At 40.2% G+C, this 21,526-nt stretch overlaps 1 protein-coding gene across 8 annotated transcripts in view; it reads right to left on the bottom strand.

The window, feature by feature from the left end:
* HPSE (heparanase) overlaps positions 1-21,526 on the bottom strand; it is a 37,972-nt gene that overhangs the window by 13,498 nt on the left and 2,948 nt on the right. For 6 of the 8 annotated variants that reach the window (XR_004972474.1, XM_036338199.1, XM_036338189.1 and 3 more), the window contains exons 2-8: positions 12,524-12,669; positions 9,619-9,744; positions 4,512-4,685; positions 2,721-2,889; positions 2,366-2,413; positions 1,233-1,326; positions 696-802 (exon numbers count right to left, since the gene is read on the bottom strand). Coding sequence is in view for 7 of the 8 variants with exons in the window: in XM_036338199.1 (XP_036194092.1) it covers positions 696-802; positions 1,233-1,326; positions 2,366-2,413; positions 2,721-2,889; positions 4,512-4,685; positions 9,619-9,744; positions 12,524-12,669 (864 nt within the window). In the remaining variant the exon portion in view is untranslated. The remainder of the gene's footprint in view (positions 1-695; positions 803-1,232; positions 1,327-2,365; positions 2,414-2,720; positions 2,890-4,511; positions 4,686-9,618; positions 9,745-12,523; positions 12,670-21,526) is intronic. The other 2 variants (XM_036338192.1, XM_036338185.1) reach the window with 2 other exon arrangements.

The raw sequence follows: 21,526 nt of genomic DNA on the forward strand, positions 1-21,526 counted from the left end.
ACACTGAAACTTTTATAGACACCTCCTGCCCCTTATCTTTAGTTAATGGCAAAACAAACATCTCCATTTTTTTCTCTACTCATCATGCCCCCAAGAGCATAAATGATTTGTACTTTATTCTGGGCTTATTCTCCTACTTTGTGTAAGGAGAGGAAAGAGAATAAGTCTCAATATGAGAGTGTTAACGGTGTTAATGGAATGTAAGTTAACCGGTTGTTTAAAGCAATCAAGTTTGTGGTGGTTGGAGTAGGAGTTAATTTAAATTCATTGATAGGTCCTCTGGTGTGACCTCATACTTCAGGCTCTAAACTTATTGGGAATCTGTAATAACTGTGTAGCCTGTACTACAAATCCTTCCAGAGTCAGAGCTATAGATACACTCCTTTACAACGTTTTTTGTTTTGTTTTGTTTTGTTTTGTTTTTACAATGTACTTCTTTAGAGGCGGAATCCTTGGCATGGCCATGGGCCAAAATTAAGGAACAGAACTTCTAAAGCAATTCATTCATACAATGATTAAACACAGTATGTCCAACAAGCTTTAGTAAATCATTATTTTACAAAATCTGGCACAAATTTTGGAGCTCAGCCACAGAAACCATCATTGATCAGACTTTTGGCTGATGAGTTATTTCAACCGAATAGAATAGGAGCGTGCTGAAATCTGGTCCCTGAGGCGAGTGCTACTTCACTCACATGAAACCAGCTGCAAAGGTGTCGGACAGCAAGGGTGCTCCACCCCCATACGCAGAGCTTGTTTCTCCTAACCAAACCTTCTTGTGGGGTCTGGTCATCTCAACAACCTATGAAACAGGAAAGTCTCCATGGTAAATGCAAGCAAGCTGACCAACTATGGTGCTGGAGATTAATGATATTCAAAATCTTGTATTCCCAGACCCATCTGTCCAATAAAGTTACAAAATATGTTCGCAATCATTTAGGTCTTGGGTAACTTACTTTTATTGGAATTCTAGGTGTGGAATAAATGTAAACAATCTCATTCTTATAGCCTATGAAAGTTAATTCTACCAAAAGGCTATTAGAAGTATTTTTCATTTCTAATCAACGTCCACGGGTAGGACCTGAGGCTAAGGGGACAGAAGGTGCATAAGATTAGTGCCTGTTCTCTAAGATTAGAAAACATGTAAATGTATACACCTATAGAATTTGGCACTAGCTAAACCACAGAATAAGGACTTTGGTTTTACATAAAAAAGAATAAAAGACTATTACCTGAAAAATTTTTTGCACAGGTAAAATAAAAGTATCCAATACATCAGGGTTTAGGAAATCTTCTTTGGTAGCAGTTCGTCCATTCAAGTAGTAGCTAAATTATTTAGAAAATAATCAGAAAAAAATAACAACCTTTACTTTCTGCTTTTACGTTAATTGGCTGAACCTGCTCTTCTTACTACCTCTTCCCACCTGCCTATTATAAGAAAGAGGCAGAAGTTCTACTAAGGTGAGATGGCGATAAAAGGGGATCAGTTACTCTGCCTTGAGGAGACACAGTCATCAGTGCAGGGCCTCATGGATTACTTGTTCTTCCGCAAGCATACTGGCTGTAGCTACTTATCTGTCCCATGAGTTAAAGGATAGCGTGCTTTGATCTTGTAGAAACTATCACATTATTTAAAATAAGTTTAAATTTTTGTTTTATTAAAATTTTACTACAGTGCTATTTGAGACACTGTGATTCTTACTTGAATTATAAAGTCAATTAGCAATTAAATGGAAATCATTTTTGGAATAAAAAAACACCAGTAAGTAAAGCTAGCAGTACTTTTTTAGTATTAAGAAGACATACCATTAGTAGATGAGTGGACAAAAAAGCTATGGTACATTTACACAATGGAATACTACTTGGCCAAAAAAAAGAAGGAAATCTAACCCTTTGCAACAACGTGGATGGACCTGGAGAGTATTGTGCTATGTGAAATAAGCCAGTCAGAGAAAGATAAGTATTATATGATTTCACTCATATGTGGAATCTAATGAACAAAATAAACTAACAAAATAGAAACAGACTCATAGTTACAGAGAACAGACTGACAGCTGTTAGAGAGGAGCGGGGTAGCAAGGTTTGGTGAAAAAGGTGAACAGTTTAAGCAAGAAAAAAAACCTCATAGACACAGACAACAGTATAGTGATTACCAGAGGTAAGGGGGGTGAGAGGAAGGTATGAGAAGGTAAACAGGGGATAAATGGTGATGGAAGGAGACTTGGCTTGGGGTGGTGAGCACACAGTATAATATACAGATGATGTAGTAGAGAATTGTACACATGAAACCTACATAATTTTATTAATCAATAAATTCAATAAAAAAAGAACAACAACAACAACAAAGAACAGGAGACATACTTACTGATGCCACGTAACTGAATCAATCACTTCTCCCCCAGTTTCCAGGAAACTACAAAATCAAAATCTATTATGTTATCACTAAATTCTCATATATACATACACACTCAATATATGCACAAGAAATGGGCTGGCTACTGCTTTAGGATCAGGCAAACACAAACTTCCTAACTCAGATACAAGCTTTATCACAGGTACCATTTGACCCAAATCCTTGGTATTCTGAGCCAGTCAATGTTTTCTCTTTTGCTTAACCAGCTAGCCAGGCAGAAAACTGTTTAATAACATGTGGACTATTGAAGATTCTACACCAGAGAAATACAATTTTCAAGAAAAGAGATTCTTCCTCGAGCTCTTACTTGCTCAGCATCTTAACAGTCTTTCCTCGAGGCTGACCAACATCTGGACCATAGAGTTTTGCATTTTTGAAAGCAGATGTTCCTAGAAGTTTATGCAACTTAACAAAATCTTCTCCTAACTGCAATCCATCAATGAAAATACCAGCCTTCTTCTGGAAACTGTTGGGTTCTGAAAGAGCAATTTTCAAAAGAATCGCTTATGTAGAAATTTCTTATTTAAAAGCAAACATAACAAAACATTTTTCAAATTTCAAAAATCTTAGAATCCAAAGTCACGGAAAGTAAAACCACTAGTTATAAAGACAATATTGCAGAAAAACAAAATTTTGAATTCTATAACTAAGGTATGACGGCGTATTAAAACAATTTGAAATTAACAATGAGGATTTTAACCAATGGATAGCTGAAAAAATAGAAGGTTTATATGTGCAAATGATCCTAGAAGTAGCAAAGCTGAAGAGATGGGAGGGAGGCACAGACAGTGTCCAAACTACTTCCCACAGATACCTTCACCCTGAAACCAGACCTTTTCTTTGCAAAATGGGGCCCAAGGAAGAGGGAAACATAATGACATCACTCTTTTATCTCACTGTGAAGAGCAGAAGGAGTTGGGGATTGTAGGGTAGAAAAAGAGGGAGGGAGGGAAAGAAAGAGAGAAGGAGGGAAGTAGGGAGGGATGGAGGGAAGGAGGGAAGGAGGGAGGAAGGGAGGGAGGTTGGGAGATGGGTAAGGATGGGTTCAGGTGACCTATTATGCATATGGTGGCTATGGTAAAGTTGTTCATCATCTACCTAAGATACAGTTGCCTCTACCCTTCTATTCTGTGTGTGTGCGCGCACTCCAGGTTGACAGTTATCCTCGGCAACCCGATCAGAAAAGCTGCTTCTAGACTTTACCATAACACATACCACTACTGGCATGTATCATTTCTTGGCTTGTTTTCTTGTTGGTTTGGCTCCCTACCTCTAGAATAGAAGTCTCAAGAGAGCAGAGACCTTGTTCTGGAGGCAGATTGCCTGGGTTCAAAGCCTAACTTCTCTAAGAATCCTCTAAGAGTTGCACAGCATCACAAAGCTATTTAGCTAACCTTTTGGTGCTCTTGCTATCTGTGAAATGAAGGTCATAATTTTATCTACTTCAGGGTGGTTAAAAAGATAAAATAAGTTAATACTTATTAAACACTCAGGACAGTGCTCATCATACTATTACATCTCATTTCCCATTTTATCGTCAGTTCCATTTGCTGATGTGCGAAAAAGGCGCTATAAATATGTTTGAATGAAGTGGCTAGTCATTTGCACTTTAGTTAGAATTTACACATTCCTTGCAAAAAAAAGAAGACAATCAGGAGTTTGACCTGAGTAGGATTCTACACTGGGAACTTCTAGCTTGAGCATTTCATGAGGGTTGGAATGGTGTTGCTGAGATTAACTGACAAGTCAAGAAACAGGTAAAGGAGTGGAAGGGGAAAAGCAACAGCCTGCTTTACAGTTTTGCCGAGTCCAGCCTGCCAAGCCTAATAGGCTTAAAGTGACCCTGAAAATCTCAAGGAAACTAGGGAACTGTGGAAGTTGCTGGTTTCAATGAGTTGTCCTCAGCTCAAATGTATCATAAACTGGAATTAGCAACAGGTTCTGGGATATACAAAGGAGTTTTCTGCCTTAAGCAATCCAAAAGTTGCACTGTTGAGCACTGCACAAATGAACTAGAAGTGCATTTGCTGATATCACAAGTATAAACAAATAATGCCAAAGGGGAATCTCGTTAATGAGATGTCCCAGGGGTACTTACCATTGCCTAGTTCCCAAGAAATGTTATAACGCTTGGAAGAGCAGTAGTCCAAGAGCAGCTGAGCGTTAGAGCTGTCCCACTGCAAGTCTGCTGTTCGTAGTAAGGCATTTAGACCAAAGATCAGGTCCAGTCCTGAGCAATTTGCAAAAGTATACAGTATATCCACTGAGCTTCCTAGAAGAGGAACATAACTTAATAGTTAGGCTGGCACCACAGGGATGAAGGCCTCCAGATTTGTTCTTCGTAGTTCACTATTTCTGCTGTTAAATCTAAGACATTTCTGTCCTAAGGAGTGAATATAATTATGAATAAGAGACAACAAAATTGGACTGGCAAATTAAAAAAAAATTAATGTAACTTCATTTGCTTCAGCTGTCTAATCAAGTCTCATGGAAGGCACTAGAAGCTTTGGTCTGGCACTCAGGTTTTATTCAAATGACCTCAGGTGAATTGGAAAAACCATATTGTAGCCGCTCAGTGCTCAATATGCACAGGCCAAACCTTCATCAGTCAACATAAGCCCTAGGCTTAATAATCTAAATATCTTTAGTTATAAACCCAGTCACAAAATATTTTGGTAAATTTAATTAAAAACATTTTTTTGAAAAACTCATGTATATGATTTATTCATTTTAAATAAATAGAATTTTGTATTAAAAACTGGCCCTGGGCTGTAATGTGCCAAGGCACCCTGGAAAGCCACCATGAATTCACCGGTGTGATTGTTAGATTTAGCAAAAAACAGACAAAATACAGGGCATCATTTGCAACAACATGGATGGACCTTAGAGTATCCTGCTAAGCAAAATATGTCAGACAGGAAAAGTTAAGAACCTTATGATTTCACTCATAAGTGGGATATAAACCTGAAAGCAACAAACGAACAAACAAGAAAGACAAACAGCCCAGCTGATGTACTTCAGTGGTTGTGTGTCGACCTATGAATCAGGAGGTCATGGTTCGATTCCCAGGCAGGGCACTTGCCCGGACTGAGTAAAGGGGATCAAATATACGGTGACAGGAGATGCTTTGACTTTGGTGGTGGGCACACAATGCAATGTGCAGATCATGGATCATAGAGATGTACACTTGAAACCTACATAATCTTATAAATCAATGTCAACCCATTAAATATAATAATGAAATAAAATAAAAATACAGGGTATCTGGTTAAATTTGAACTTCAAAGCAACAATGAACACTTTTTAGTGGATATTCTCTGCAATAGTTGAGAAATACAGTAAAATTTTTTTTATCTGAAATTCAAAGTTAACCAGGCAACCCTACTCACAGGGGTATTGCAGGATCTTTTAAATTGCAAGGGAAACACTTCGGCGTCTGTTGGACAAGATGAGAATTATTACTATTCGGCTGTTTGAACCTAATAACCTATTAACAAACTCTTCGGTATTTCTTTTAGGCTAAATACGCTGTGAAAAAGATCACTGAGTCACTAAAGTGCCATAAAAGTTTGAGAACTTTTGAACTCAGATTTTTAAACCATTAGCTAGTCTATAATCACTGTTTGAGAGTGGCAACAGTGTAATTTTTAGTGTAATCTTTAAATGTTATCATACGCTAAATAAGTTATTGAGATTTGCATGTATATTTAGTCATTTGTTAAACAGAACTCTCCCAGTTTAAAAACCAAATCTTGTGGGTGGGTGGGAAGAGATTAACCAAAGAACTTGTATGCATCTATGCATAACCCATGGACACTGCAGGGTGCAAAGCTCTCTGAGCCCAGCTGCCCAGCGTTCCACTGGATCTTAAAGCCGCAGTTTAGGACAGCATGGGCCTTTGAGATTACTGAGTCCTCCCGAACCTCCACCCTCATTTTCCTTTGAGGAAATGGGCACCCAAAGTAACGAAGTGCTTTGTCCAGTATCTCACAACTCTTTGGTGGTGGTGCCATTACTAGAGTCTGTTATAAAATTCCTGGAACTGCCTACTCACTGCTATATTTTAGCCTTATACATTGCAGAAAGTGTCCTGATCAGAAATCTAAGTCCTGAGTTCCAGGCCTCACTCTCCTGCTTACCGACTGAATAACAGGGGTGGAACCCTGAATGAGCCTCAGCTACGGATCTGCAATCCTAGAACTGGTACCATCATCTGCCTACCTATCTCACAAAACCAAGGTTGAAACTACACATGTGAAAACGCTTTGTAAGGCATGCATATCTCTTACAGATATAAAGCACTGTTATTGCCCAGCCCCTTTACAAAGATTATGGCATTTTCAAAAAACCTGAAATGTTTGCATGTTAGCTGATTTATTCAACTCATACTTTACTCTTCTTCCATTTCTTCATTTTTCCAAATGCACTTGGAATGTATGTAGCTTGAAATTCTATTATATGCCTCCTATCACACAACAGTAACATCTCCTAGCATAAGGGCTGTATATTACTGAGTTTAAATCCACTCTTTAAAAAAAGTCTACTCCCTCCTCAAAATAAGAACAATAAGAAAACTCACAGCTGCCCAGCTGGAATGGCTCAGTTGGCTGAACATCGTCACCTAAAGGTTGCCACTGGATTCCAGGTCAGGGCACAACCTGGGGTGCAAGTTCGATCCCTGGTTGGCATGGATGGAAGGCACCCAATCAATGTTTTCCTATCACATTGATGCTCCTCTTCCCCAACCCCTTTCCCAACTCTCTCCCTTCCTCTCTCTAAGCATGCCCTTGGGTGAGGATTTAAAAAAGAAAGAAAACTCACAGCTAATTATCCAACTCTCAGTCATTACCCAATCTCTTATCCCTTCCTATATGAGAGGATGGAAAGATCCCTGGAACAAAAGCAACCTAAATGACATTAAACATTGGCACTGTCTCTTTCCCTGGCATCATACCATAACACACTTATATATTTACATAAGTGTGTACAGCATCCAGTGTGGGGTGGGTGTTGAGGGTGGAGGAGTATAATAATGAGGTTAGCTCACTGAATGTGATTATTTTAATAAGAGAGTCTTCCTTTCTGCAGTCACACCTAGAATTATACCTGTAACACATTGCTGCCTTTCCTGTCCTAGCAGGTTTGCAGTGTGAGTTTATAGTCTCATGACGAATGTTTTTGTCATCTTCTACTTAAGTGAAACACACCACCCAATGGGCGCTGGAATGAGAAAATGTCCCTGTATCTTCTAGGACACCTGTTTTAAGGGTACAGGCCACTGGAAAAGCAAGGTGTCCTTGCCCCAACAGACTTTTGTTCTCTCTTCCATCGTGCGATGCCACCCCAAGTTACTCAGGCATTACCAACCCCAGCCATGGATGTAGAACAATGTGAGAAAACTCCCATTGGCTTCTGAGATACTTATCACTGTGATGAGCTGGTGCCTAGAATAAACACAGGGATTCCTATCTATATGTTGGCAAGACATACAGATTAAAATAGAGAATTTCAAACCAGAAGTCAAATATTTCCAAATACAAATAAACAATCTGTATTTGTTACAGATTTTTGAATTGCCAAGAGGGTGGCTGGAGTTTTACTGACCCAGTTACTATGTAGTTAGCAAAGGAACTTTCCCCTGGTATAGGAACTATGAAGTTCCCAGTCCCACAGGCAGGAAAAGATGTTGAAAACCTGCCATTTTGGTTCCAGAAAGGTAATGTGAGAGCAAATCATTTTTTAAAGGAAAATTTAAGATAAATTGGTATACTATTTAATATGATTAAAGAAAAAAATGGGAATCTGTAGATTACTTAATGCTGTGGGGTCTTCTCTAAGCAGGCTTTTATCATAAGGATTTATTGCAAATGAGACCTTGCTGCTGTAGGTCTCTGTACTTCTGTCATTCCTTTAACGGGATCTGAGGTGGCCGTGCCTTATGCCAAATCCCGTGCAACCAAATCAGAGTAGTCCCGCCCCATTTTAAAATGCAAAACAGTTTAGAGAACTACATTATCTATTAGCATATAATGTATTTTCCAATTTCTTATGTGTTGTGTGTTTTTCTGTATCTTATAAATTTAAAAATATAAAAATTAAAAAATCTATGGGATACACTGAAATCCAGAGAGTGTACAATATAAATCTTATGAAGGTAATTTACTTTCAATAATGTACTTTTAGAAATGCTGACTAACCCAAATTAACTTCAACATCATTTATTTTTCAAAAGTTCCAAGAAGATAGTTGTGGACTCTCTGCGCAGGCTATTTCCTCAACTGAGATCTGGGGCAACATCATCCCTTAGGAGTGTCTGAAAACATCAACTTTCAGATAAAAATATATTTCATAGTTAGATATGGCTTGCTTGTTTAGTTGCTTCAAAGCCCTGCGTGACAACATCCTCCCATTTTGAAGATTGAATGGAAATAACTTCCTGATTAGTTGCGCTACTCATGTGTTTGCAAACCACAGAAGAAAAAGAGAAAGCTGCTTCAAGGCCAAGGCTGTCTGGTGTGACTCAGGCTTCCTCTGCCTAATTCACCAACTCACAATAGGGGCTGCTTCTGGGAGGGGAGAGAGAGTGGACAACAAGGTTTTCACATTCCACTCTTTATACTTTCCTATTTTACTTTTACATGACAAATGCATCCATGTCTTCCTTGATTTCCTAGCTCTCAGAGAAGTTAAGGTTATTATTAGCTTATGAATGAATAGTTTCTGGGACAAAACTATTTTGTGGCTAGTAGGTAAAGTCAGGTGAAGACAAGAAAAAAAAAACACCCATAAATTTTGGGTTCAAGATTTTCATTAACTCTTTTTTTTATATATCTAGACTTAATTCTTTAAAATGCTTTTTAAATTTATTTCAGAGAAGAAAGGAGAGGGAAAGATAGAAACATCAATGATGAGAGAGAGTCATTCATCAGCTGCCTCCTGCATGTCCCCCACCCCCCTCCACTGGGGATTGAGCCCCCAACCTGGGCATGTGCCCTGATCAGGAATTAAACCATAACCTCCTGGTTCATAGATTGATGCTCAACCACTGAGCCACACCAGCTGGACATTCTATTAACTCTTGAGAACATCTGAGTATTATGCAGCTTTACACAACTGCTATAGGGCTTATTAGACTGAAGGTCAAGTTCAAGCTATCCAAATATTTTAGGGGCTGGGACACTTGCAGGTTGCCATTTATTTCGTACTTGAGTAGGTGGTGTTCTTGAACCTTTTGTAATACTGTTCTCTGAGTAGAAACTGCTCTTGGGATGGCCATTCCAGCTGTAACCTCTTCTCCACATCAGAAGGAATGAATCCAGACTTGCAAATATCTGCAGATGGGAGACAATTTAGAGAATCTATTTTCAGTGATAAGGTTGAAATCTCCTACATTTATTTAGTTAGGTACTTAAATGGCTAAAGTAGACTAAGTTTCTGGTTATTAGGAATGCGATCAGAGAAAATATATTCTGTTACAACAAGTCAAATTTGCTGGCTAACCAGTCACCACACACACACACACACACACAAAAGGGCAGGTTTCTTAAGAAACATTGGCCATACACTGGACACAGGAACACTGGACATAAGTTTACAATTCAGAAAGCTCCTCAGAAATATGAAATTACCAGAGAACCCCTCTGAAGAAAACATAGTTCAGTTTTCTTAAGGTTCACCTTCAAAATACAGAGAACTATGTTTTACTACATCTGATTAATGGTAATTTCCTCTTACCATAATGGCAGGACAGGAAATGTGGACGTTTTTCCTTCAAATCTGGGATCGTCAAAGCTTCTGAGGCTACAACATGTGCACCTAGAAAATTCCCCACTACCCTGTCAGGCAGACTGTGCCTCTTTATCACAAGACAGCGGGCCTGCCAGGCGCTCACTGCCAGGCCTGGCTGACCCACCGGCGACTTCCTTTCTGGGAAGTCGTGCATTCTGGCTTTCTGGCAGCCAGTGTCCTATCCATCCCTGTGCTCACAAAGGATGTTTCAGTAGCGCTTGGATAATTCCATTGACCCCCACCCCACCCCAAACAGGAAGAAGAAAATTGATCAGCGAAGGACAGTTTCTGGTCTGAACTTATAAGACCTTCTGAATGCATATGACTGCTGGGAAAGGGCCAAGTCTACACGTAAACTATCCCAATGTGTTATTCAAAAAAAGCCTCTTGCTTTTTTCATTTTTTCTTATTTATTTATTTATTTATTTATGTTTTTATAAAATACATTTTATTGATTTTTTACAGAGAGGAAGGGAGAGGGATAGAGAGTTAAAAACATCGATGAGAGAGAAACATCAATCAGCTGCCTCCTGCACACCCCCTACCACTAGATGTTCCTGCAACCAAGGTACATGCCCTTGACTGGGAATCGAACCTGGGACCCTTGAGTCTGCAGGCCGACACTCTATCTACTGAGCCACACCGGTTAGGGCTTCATTTTTTCTAATTACTATTCTATCAATTTTTTTAAAATATATATTTTTTATTGCTGGTATTACAGGTATTTCCCATTGTCTCCCCCTATAACCCTTTGCTCTAGTCTAGCCCCTTATTCTATCAATTTTGACCCAACATGGTTAACTGTTCTAAATACTTCCTAACTGAAGAAAATAAACAAAAGGAAAATATGTAATATATGAAAAGTGAAATATTATTCACTAATATATACACTATACAAACATTATTATCATTCAATAATGTATATTTTTAAAATAATTGTTAAAGTAATGATCCATTGATGTCTAGATAGCACTTACGAAAGACACAGAGCAAAGCCTCGTGGCTTCCGTGGGCAGGTTTCTCAGGTGAAGCCCGCACACTTCCCATATCAGAACTATCAGAGGAGCTTGCTAACCTTGGAACTAAGGTGGGAGCCCAGATTTCCAGATATTTAACCAGGTGAAGTTTGAGAACCACTGCCCAGTAAGTCTTAAAATCTATTCTTTGAAGCAGAATATATCTCACATCCTCTACCTATATCTGTCATCCACATTCTATAGGGTATTCCAAAAAAATGTATACACACTTTAATAGCTGATAACTCAATTTTCACTCCTTTTCAGGTTTAACTGGCTTGAAATAATGGGTGAAGCCAGACTAAGCTTTTAACAAAGAAAATTTATCCTAAAGTGCCACTATACTTTTTTTTTTTTTTTTTAATGGGGCCATACAAAAGATAAAGTTTACAGTAGAAAACCGGCAACAGTCAATGAATTGAGGGCACACAAATATTGAACAAAATGATGATTTTTTTTTTTTTGGTTAATCCTCACCAGAGTATTTTTTTCCATTGTTTTTTCAGGGAGAATGGAAGGGAAAGAGGGAGAGAGAGAGAGAGAGAGAGAGAGAGAGAGAGAGAGAGAGAGATAGAGAAACATCAATGTGAGAGAGACATCAACTGGTTGCCTCCTGCACATGCCCCAGGCAGGGAACAGGGAGCGAACCTTCAACCCAGGCATGTACCCTTGACTGGGAATCAAACCCACTACCCTTTGGTGCTCAGGCCAATGCTCTAACCACTGAGAACACTGGCCACGGCCGAACAAAATGATTCTTTATGTTTGCGATTCCATTGCTTCACATTATCCGCAGGACCTGGACTAGAATGGCCACCAGTTTGAAAACAGGCACTGACAGAAAAATTATTCATTTCTATAGATTCTTTTAAATTTTGAAAATGTACTATACGTTCATAAACATGTTAATAGACACTGACTTTATAATCATTCAAAGTGAGTATACATTTTTTTGGACACCCTGTATTTCCAGAATAAAAGGGTTTCAACCCATTGCTGTATCTTCAGCCAGAAATACTCTCGTCAGTTTGAGGCACTGCTACCTACACGCTCCCTCCAAGCAGCTCTGTCCTTCAACTCCAGTTATTGTTCTATTTCCACACAATTAACTCCCAGCTATGCCCAGCACACCTTTGTTTGGTGAAGTCTCACATTCATGAAAACATCAGGAAGAGGAAACCTGCCCACTGCTTCCTTCTTTTGTGCAGGTGCCTCCACAGGTCAGTTGGAAGCCCTTAATCTCTGACTGAATGCCCATGACTAGCCACTTAATGAAAATATATGGTTAATCTTTAAAAAGTTTCACCGTGGTTTAACTGAGATTGCCAGTAACTTCTCTCTTCAAAGCTTGGCTCCTTCTTGGGATCAAAAACGAGAAAGTCTGTCTTGGTGCCACCAAATCTCAGGTATGCAGGAGACAAACCTCTGGCCAAAGTACGAAGTTTTGGAGAACTGTGAGGAAGACAAGGAAGAAATTAAAATTTTTTTCCCCCAGAATAATCTGATCAAACATGTTTACTCCTTCTGTCTCGGTGGACCTATTTGTTCATGTCTAGCTGGACAGGCCGTGGAGAGAGCAGTCATATTGCTATATGGGGGAGTCATCTCATTCTGAATCTTTCTAATGGCCAGGTTGCTCTCTAGGCACCTGGAGGCAGTGTGGAGCTCTAACTCTGGCAAAGCAGGATAGTGATCAATCCGTTAAAAAAACTCATAACCTTTTATGATTGTTGGAGGGAATAGGTAAGAAGCTGGAAAGTACAGGAACGATGACTTTGTGTTTCTTTAAAAAATAGATTGTCTTCAAAAATTTATGTTCCCACAGAAGTTCATAAATGACATAGGGTTCCTCCTCCTCTCCCTAACCATCCCTTCCCTAAGAAAACCATCCTTTTAAATTTAAGTCAACTAACTGTTCCTGGCCACACTGCTTTCTGGAATGCTCTTCAAACACATAAAATCAATGCTGTGTCATTCTTGGATTGGCCTGATTTTAGTTTACATCTGGATTTATTTCAAATTGAAAAATCATCCCAGGAAAATTATCTAATTGTCAATATTTCTAACATCCTAGGAATTAAAACCTAACCTAAAATTTAAAATTTTAAGATGTGCACCTGCTTAATTATACATAATGTTATGTAAAATTTTGGAAAGATTTATTTACTTATGCTCAGAGAAGCGAAATTAAGAGGTGGAAATTGACCAAAGGGTAAGTCTCCTGCATTAAAGAATGTCAGCGATTCCTCCTCACCATTTTTTTGTTTGTAACTTGAGAACTTTTTACTGCACTATATAGGCACTTTTTCCTGTCTGAGCCTCTTCCTCCATAAAAAGCACTTTCATGATGCTATTTATTTAATTAAAGACAAATATGCTAGGATTATAGAGTAAAACATTTTCTTTGACGTAAAAGTTCATTTTCTCTGCATCTTAATAGAAGTTAAAATATTTTCATGGGTCTCAGCACGAGAAAATGCAGTACAAAGTGAGGCTTCAGAAATGTCATTAAACTGGATTCACTCTGACAAACACCTGACAACACCAGCACTCTGGGAGGGACGGCATCGGCCACAGGAGCCTCACAACCACTAGAAAATATGCAGAAATGCTCACTTGAACTAGGTAAGGATCCAGAAGACAGCCAGTCCACTTACTGTAGGGAGGAGGACCAGAGCATCATTGTGTAGTGGGCACAGAATTTCAGTTTGGGAAGATGAAAGTTTTAAGATGGGTGATGGTGATGATTGCACAACAATGTGAAAGTACTGAATGTCAGTGGACACTTTAAAACGGTAAATTGTTGCCGAAACCGGTTTGGCTCAGTGGATAGAGCGTCGGCCTGTGGACTGAGAGGTCCCAGGTTCAATTCCGGTCAAGGGCATGTACCTGGGTTGCGGGCACATCCCCAGTGGGAGATGTGCAGGAGGCAGCTGATCGATGTTTCTCTCTCATCGATGTTTCTAACTCTCTATCCCTCTCCCTTCCTCTCTGTAAAAAATCAATAAAATATATTTTAAAAATAAATAAATAAATAAATAAATAAATAAAACGGTAAATTGTATGTTTGGTATATTTTACCACAATAAGACAAACCAACTGTAGACACAGTGTGATTTCAACAATGAAAATAATATAGAAAGAGGTAAGAGTGATTATTATTATATGATAAGATGGATGATAGACTCTTTTCTATTGTTTTTCTGTATTTTACCTCTTTTCCATAATAAGCACATAATAGTTAAATTTATATGGGATTTGTGTGTGTGTGTGTGTGTTTTAATGTTTTTTTAGAATAGATAAAGAAACCAAGATTTACTTAAAGGAGCTATCGCTATCCATTAATTTATTCAATAAATATTCATTGCAGGCCCACTCAGTGCCAGGCATCATGCTAGTTATTGGGGGCACAATGGCAAACAAGACAGAAATAGCTGCAGTTCTCAATGCATAGTCTAGTGATATAGATGAACAAGTAAACAAGCAAGTCCAAAACAGTGCTATGAGAATATACAAAGGGATCCTAACCCAGACTTTGGGCTGGGGGTAAAGAGTGGTTAGAGGTTTTCCAGGGGAAATGACTTCATTGCTAGACATTCAAAAATAATAAATCTTATCCAGATCAAAGGTAGTGAAGTAGGATTGAAGGAAGTGTTTCAGGAGTAGGGGGAAGTCTGTGCAAAAACCAGAGGCAGAAGAACATATGGCACCACTGAAGAGCTGACAGGTGTGGCCAGAGCCTAGAATTGGGAAAGGAGTCGCTGAGAGAGGATATCTGGTGAGGCAAGTAGCACCGTGACACGAAAGGCCTGTAAGCCACCATGTCTACAAGTTCCAACTTTATATGAGAGCAATGGGGAGCCATGGAAGGATTTAAAGCCATGAAGTGGCCTCACCAGACTTTTATTTTAGAAAAGAATCTCAGGCTATAGTATAAATAACTGAATAGAAGGACCAAGACTGTAGTCATAGTAATGTAAACAAAAAGTAATGGGCCTGGGTAAGATAACAGCAATGGGGATGGAGAGAAATGGATAAATTCAAGATACATATGAAGGTAGAAATACCAGATTTGGTGTTATTTGAATGTTGGAGAAGAATCAAGAATTGCCCCTGGAAGCATCTTGAAAGAAGGTAATATTTGCTGAGAAGAATAATAGGTGATAGATTGGAGTTGGGGGTGAAGGAGAGGGGGACTTAGTTTTGTAGAATTTGAGATGCCAATGGAACACTTACCTTTCAGCAGGCTAAAACATATCTCCATCAGGCCCTTGGCCATGTGTGCCTGAGTTCAGAAGACATACAGGTGAGGTATAGGGTGGAGAGCACTCAGTCTAGGAGTCAGTGACTAGTAACCCCAGCCCACAGGTGCGGAGACATGGCCCTAAAGCTGACACAGGACCTTCCTCAGAGTCACTCCACTGCCTTTGGTCAGGCACTGATTCTAGTCCTTGACATTTTGATTGTGTTTGATGATAGAGGAAGCTCATTTAAATCTGTGTAGCTGGTATTTGTAAGATGGGGAGAGACTGGGGCTTTCTGGGAAATGTGGGGGGTGTGGGGGAGACTAGCAACAGATAGAGGTGCTGTGGCATCACTAGATGTGCATCTGTGCATGGCTGGGGTCAGAGGTATGAGTGTCAGAGCCTAGTTCCCAGTGGTAGTGACTCTACCATTGTGGGTCACTCTCAGTCACATTACCCTGCCTTCATTACCTTCATCCTTAGTTGCTTCCTTGGTTTCCTATCTGTCCCAGTCCCCACCCTGACCTAAGCCCTGTGAAAGCCCAGACCTTACCTGTGTGGCTCCTCGGAATCTTCACTGTGCCCAGAGAAGCATCTAGATAAGTCCCTGGCACACTGCTGGTGTTTATTAAGTATTGGTTAAGTGAATGAACTATTGAGTCCAGCCTGCTGAAAGGGCAAGTGGGGCCAGGCAAAGACTGTTTTCTGGACAAAATAAAAACCCAATGCTCTGGCTCCTGCCAAGGAAAGGAAGTCAGATGTTTCCAAGTATCGGTATTCAGGACCTTTTTGTTTGTCTCGTTGCAATGGAACATTTTCTTGTTTTGAGAATACAGTATTGATGCCCTCTTACAAAAAACAAAAACAAAAACAAAACCAGATTGAAAACAGATGCTAAACATGCCATAAAAATAAAACCGATCAAAGGTATTTCCATCATATATAGGAAAAAGAAAAGGGGGGAATCTGCCACCGCCACAGTGACATGGAAATAACAAAAGGACACATAAAGCAGCTGTAGATATTCATTTCCAGAGCAGCTGTTAGGGGAAAGAAAAGTCTGCAGGTATTTTTATATTATCTATGTCTGACAATAGGCGGCATATGTCTGGCACAAAAGCAAAGGTGTGCTGGAGCCAGCTTGTATTGGCTCAGACCAGCCGGTGAGAGCCAATTGTTAAGTTTTGAGAACCAGTTGTTAAACTGTTGGCAGTTGGAGATTAGCCATGGTGGGGTTACTTATAACAGAAATTGGAAGAAAACTTACATTAGTCTCCCCTCCTCTCAAAAGGCTCATGGTTCAACATTTCCTAGCCCACCACTGCATGAAGAGTAATTCAACCCATGGAAGTGGGTAAGGCCACTCAGGAGAGTATGTGAAGTGAAAAAACACCCAGGCCAGAAGTCTGAAGAACATCAACATGTAAGACAAGCTAGAGAAAGTCATGGAGAAGAACCGTTAGATAAGCGGGGACACTCCCAGAAATGGAAGTGACACAGAGATGAGTGCCCAAAGAGATGAGATAGTGTTTCAATTGTCAACCTTGCCAAATGCTTTCAACAGACTGTATTAATTTGCTAGGGTGCAGTAACGAAGTACCACACACTGGGTGGTGTGAACAAGGGACACTTATTGTCTTATAGTTCTAGAGGTTAGAAATCTGAAATCTAGGAGTTGGCAAGGCCACCATCCCTCTGAATGAACTGGGGAAGGATCTATTTCAGCCCTCTCCTAGCTTCTGGCAGTTCCTCATAGCAACATACCTCTAATCTTCACAGAGTGTTCTTTCTGTTATGCATGTCTGTCTCCAAATTTCCCCTTTTTATAAGGACATCCGTCATACTGGATTACAGCCTGCTCCATTCCAGTATGCCCAGTTCTTAACTAATTTTATTTCTGCAATGGCACTATTTCCAAATAAGGTCACATACTGAGGTACTGAGGGTTAGGACTTCAACATATAAATTTGCAGGGGAACACCCAAAAATTCAATCCATGACAGAGACCAACTTGAAAGTTGTTCACTGGATTTTGCAATAAAAGAAGGTGATTGATGTTGGAGAGATTTATTTCATGACACAGTGATGGGGACATTATGAAGGTGGAACAGGAAGGAATGGGCAGGAAGGAAGGCTGCAAAGGGAAAATGAGGGCAGTTCCTGCAGAGGCACGCGTGCAGGGAGGAGTTTGAGATGGGAAAGACTTGAGGATGTTCCTATGCTGACAGGGAGCATTCAATACAAACAGAGATGTTAAAGATCCAGGGAAGAGAAGAGATGACTGACAGAGCAAAGTCCTTGGGGAGGCAAGAGGGGACAGGATCCAGACCAGAGCTAGAATTGGCCATGCCCAACCAACTGAACCATCCCATGCACCAAAAGGTCACCAGTTCGATTCCTGGTCAGGGCACATGCCAGGGTTTTAGCTTGATCACCAGCAGGGGGCATGCAGGAGGCAGCTGATCAATGTCTGTCTGTCTGTCTCTCCCTCTCTCTCTCCCTCTCTCTCTCTCTCAAAAAAAGAAAGAAAAGAAAAAGAAAAAAAGGCCTAAGAAAAGAGAAAGGAAGAAAGGACATAGCCATGGTATGTCTGTAGGTTTGATGGCAGGAAGAAAAGGAAGTTCCTGTCTAGTGACTTCATTTTCTTTGGGAAACAAAAAAGTGGTCATAGGCTAAGAGTGATGAGATGAAGATGGGCTCAGAGTTTTGAAGGAAGTAGAGAATGAGAGAATCGGGGAAATGAAGAATTAAGAGTAGCACTAAGGGATAAGTCTGAAAGCCAAGAATTTATAGTGCAACATCAATCCATGTGGCTAGGAGAGTCCCTTCCAACCCCAAGAGCTCTATAACTCAGCTCTACAGTGTGGCCACTGAGACTGGAAGCAGAGGTAAATACATAAAGGTGGCTTATTAATATGAATTATAATTCACAGCTAGATAATATTTTCCATTTCAGGATTTCATAGCCACCCTATAGATTCCAAAGAGGGAAAATACAATTAGACTAAGCTAGGTTTGGGTGTTAGCAGGAACAATGGGGCCGGGATTTGTGGATATTATCACATGAGCGGTTTATGTAGGAAATCAAGAAGTCAAAATCAGAGGGAGGAGGAGGCTGTTCAGTGGAGGTACTTAAAAAAAATAGTTGTGTTGGGATCCACAGAGTGAAGAAGTTAAGAGAGTAAGGAGTTTAGTCCAAGAATGGGACGTTTTAAGATTTCAGATGTTGAAAGGTTCTTAGGGATGAAGAGGCAAGGCATGGCCATGGCATTAGGTGGCTGAAGCAGAGAGAAGCAATGTGTGCTAGTAAGTTGACTCCCTAGTGAAAAAAGTGCTCTATTTTTTTAAATTCTCACCCAAGGATATGTTTGTTATTGATGAGAAAGAGAGAGAGAGAAAATGATATGAGAGAGAAACATCAATCTGTTGTCTCCTGCACATGCCCAGACTGGGGATAGAACCTGCAACCTGGATATGTGCACTGACCGGGAATCGAACCCACAACCTTTTGGTTCAGGGGACTATACTCCAACAAACAGAGCTACCCATTCAGGACAAAAGTGCCCTATTGATTAGCGTTTGCCAATCTCCATGATGTAAATATTCCCACCACGGCTGAGTTCAGGCTATCAGTGCTGGTGTCACAGGTGGAGGTGGAAAGAGATGCACACGTTTTATAAGCTGCTGCAAGCTGATTCCAGTGAGACACTGAGTGAAGATTATTTTGAAATGTGGGTGTGAAGAGATAGAGAGGTAGTTTATTTACGTGGACTTGAAGTCATCTAGGATGACGGTGGGGCATGGGAAAGGAGAGGCAAGTCTGAGATCAGTGTCCATCTTCAATCGATAACATGTGAGCTGAGAGGGGAGCAGCGCGTGGTGACAAGGAGCAGAGGATGAGACCCAGACATGGAGACAGGAAGCCTCACCCTGGAGTCCTGATAGTCATCTATCTCTAGCCTGCATCAAGTTCATCTAAACTGAGTGCTTGGGGCATGTGGCATCGATTATTTCACTTAATCCTAAAACAACCCAATGAGGTGGTGTCATTATTATCCATATTTTACAGATAGGGAACCTGACACAGGCACCAAGCCATTAGGACCTGAACCACAGCAGGCTGGAGTTCAGACTGGTGGGTAGTTGTCTGGAAGCTGCACTGGGGAATGGGAGAAGAGGGCAGTATGGAGACTGCCCAGCCTCTACTCCAGAGGAGTCACATCTACTTCTCTACTTCAGAGTTCTGCCAGGGCCAGGAGTGGCAGGCTTATTCTCTGAGGAGCACAGAACAGGGCTGCCATGCAAAGGGCTCCAGGGACCACAATAGAAGGTTTGGGAAGGAAGAGAAGAATGAGCACTCAGTTAGGGGGAGCACTTCTCAGAGTTAGAAAATGTGAGTCTATGCGTGGCTTTGATTGTTCTCAGTTCCCTGTTTCTCTTTGGTTGGTTACTTCTGTCAGCAACAGGCACATAGAGTGCCTATGGCTCTTTCCAACATCAGTTATCAAACCTTGCACTTGACATTGAAAATAACTACTTTTCCAAAAATGAAAAGCAACTTTGCGGAGATACAGTAATCTGATTATCAAAAGTCATTATTAATAAATATTTACCAAATTGGCAAAAAGTGATGAACTTTGCTGAAGAAAAATAAGCAAATCCTATGAAAAGCAAACACAATGGCATTATCGTTGCTGTGGCTGTTTAGCACCAGGACATTACACTGTGGTTCTAGGATCGCTATCACTGACTCAGCGCTCTACTGTTTTACACTGTGTTAGTGAACCTTGCTTGATTGACATGGGGACTGCATTGTCTAACACGGTAACCACTAGTCACATGTGGTCATGAGCATTTGAAATGTAGCTAGTCTGAATTTGAGATGTGGTGTGAGTATAAAATATACACCAGATTTTGAGGACTTGGTTAGGAAAAGAATGTGAAATATCTCATATTTTTATATTGATTACATGTTGAAGTAATATTTTGTTACATAAAATATATCATTAAAATTAATTTCATCTGCTTGTTTTTACCTTTTTTTAGCATGGCTGCTAGAAAATTTAAAATTACATGTATAGCTTGTATATGAGAATTACATTCTATTTCTACTGAGCAATACTGGTCTCAGTCCACCCATCTTTATGGGCGAGGAGATTTTTTCCATTGATTTTTTTTTTTTTTTTTTTAGAGTGAGTAAAGGGGAGAGAGGACGGGGGAGGGAGAGAAACATCAATGTGAGAGAGACACATAGTTTGGTTGCCTCCCACATGCACCCCACACCCTAGCTGACCCAGGTACGTGCCCTTGACCGGAACTGAACCTGTGACCCTTTGGTCCTCGGGTTAACTCTTGAACCACTGAGAAAAACCGGCCAGGGCAGGTTTAGGAAGTTTTTGATTGGGCTGTTGATTAGATAGTTCTGGGAAAAGGGGAAATTGAAACGATGGTTCTTTCTGATTCTAGATTGTTCTATCCCTGGCATTTACATTCTGTGTGCTCTGTGTTCTCTAATTGCAAATGTGAACAACAACCCAAAAAACCCCCCCTGCTTGCCATCATGGGAACAGAACCATGCCATCTGATCACATTTGCATAGGCCTCTCTGGAAGTACCTTGGAGGCTTAGACCCTGCTCCTCCTACTCTCAGGTCAGTGCTGCTTTCACTAGATCAATCTTCTCAGTTTGTGTCTGGACAACCTTTTCTTTTTTTTTTTTAAGTATATCCTATCCTGTTGCCTTAAAAAGTATAAACTCCTTTACCTTCTTTTTGTGTACTCTTGTCTCTGCAATTAGCATTTGGGTTCAAACTCTGCTCCTTCCAGTATTAGCTGGCGGACCAGGGGCAAGTTACTGAATCTCCCTAAGCCTCAATCTCTTCCTTTTTATAATGGGGATAATACCAGTACTGACCTCAGAGTTTTGTAGTGAAGACTAAATGAGTTAATACCTAGATCCTAGGAGGTGCTTAGAACAGGGCCTGGCCTATGACAAGGGCTTAATTAGCATCGGTTAAGTTTATTATCTGCTCCTCCTTACTGCAGCTTTCATCTGCTGGGCTCTTG

Source organism: Myotis myotis, unplaced genomic scaffold, assembly GCF_014108235.1.
Source record: "Myotis myotis isolate mMyoMyo1 unplaced genomic scaffold, mMyoMyo1.p scaffold_m19_p_1, whole genome shotgun sequence".
In the NCBI taxonomy this organism is placed as follows: domain Eukaryota; kingdom Metazoa; phylum Chordata; class Mammalia; order Chiroptera; family Vespertilionidae; genus Myotis; species Myotis myotis.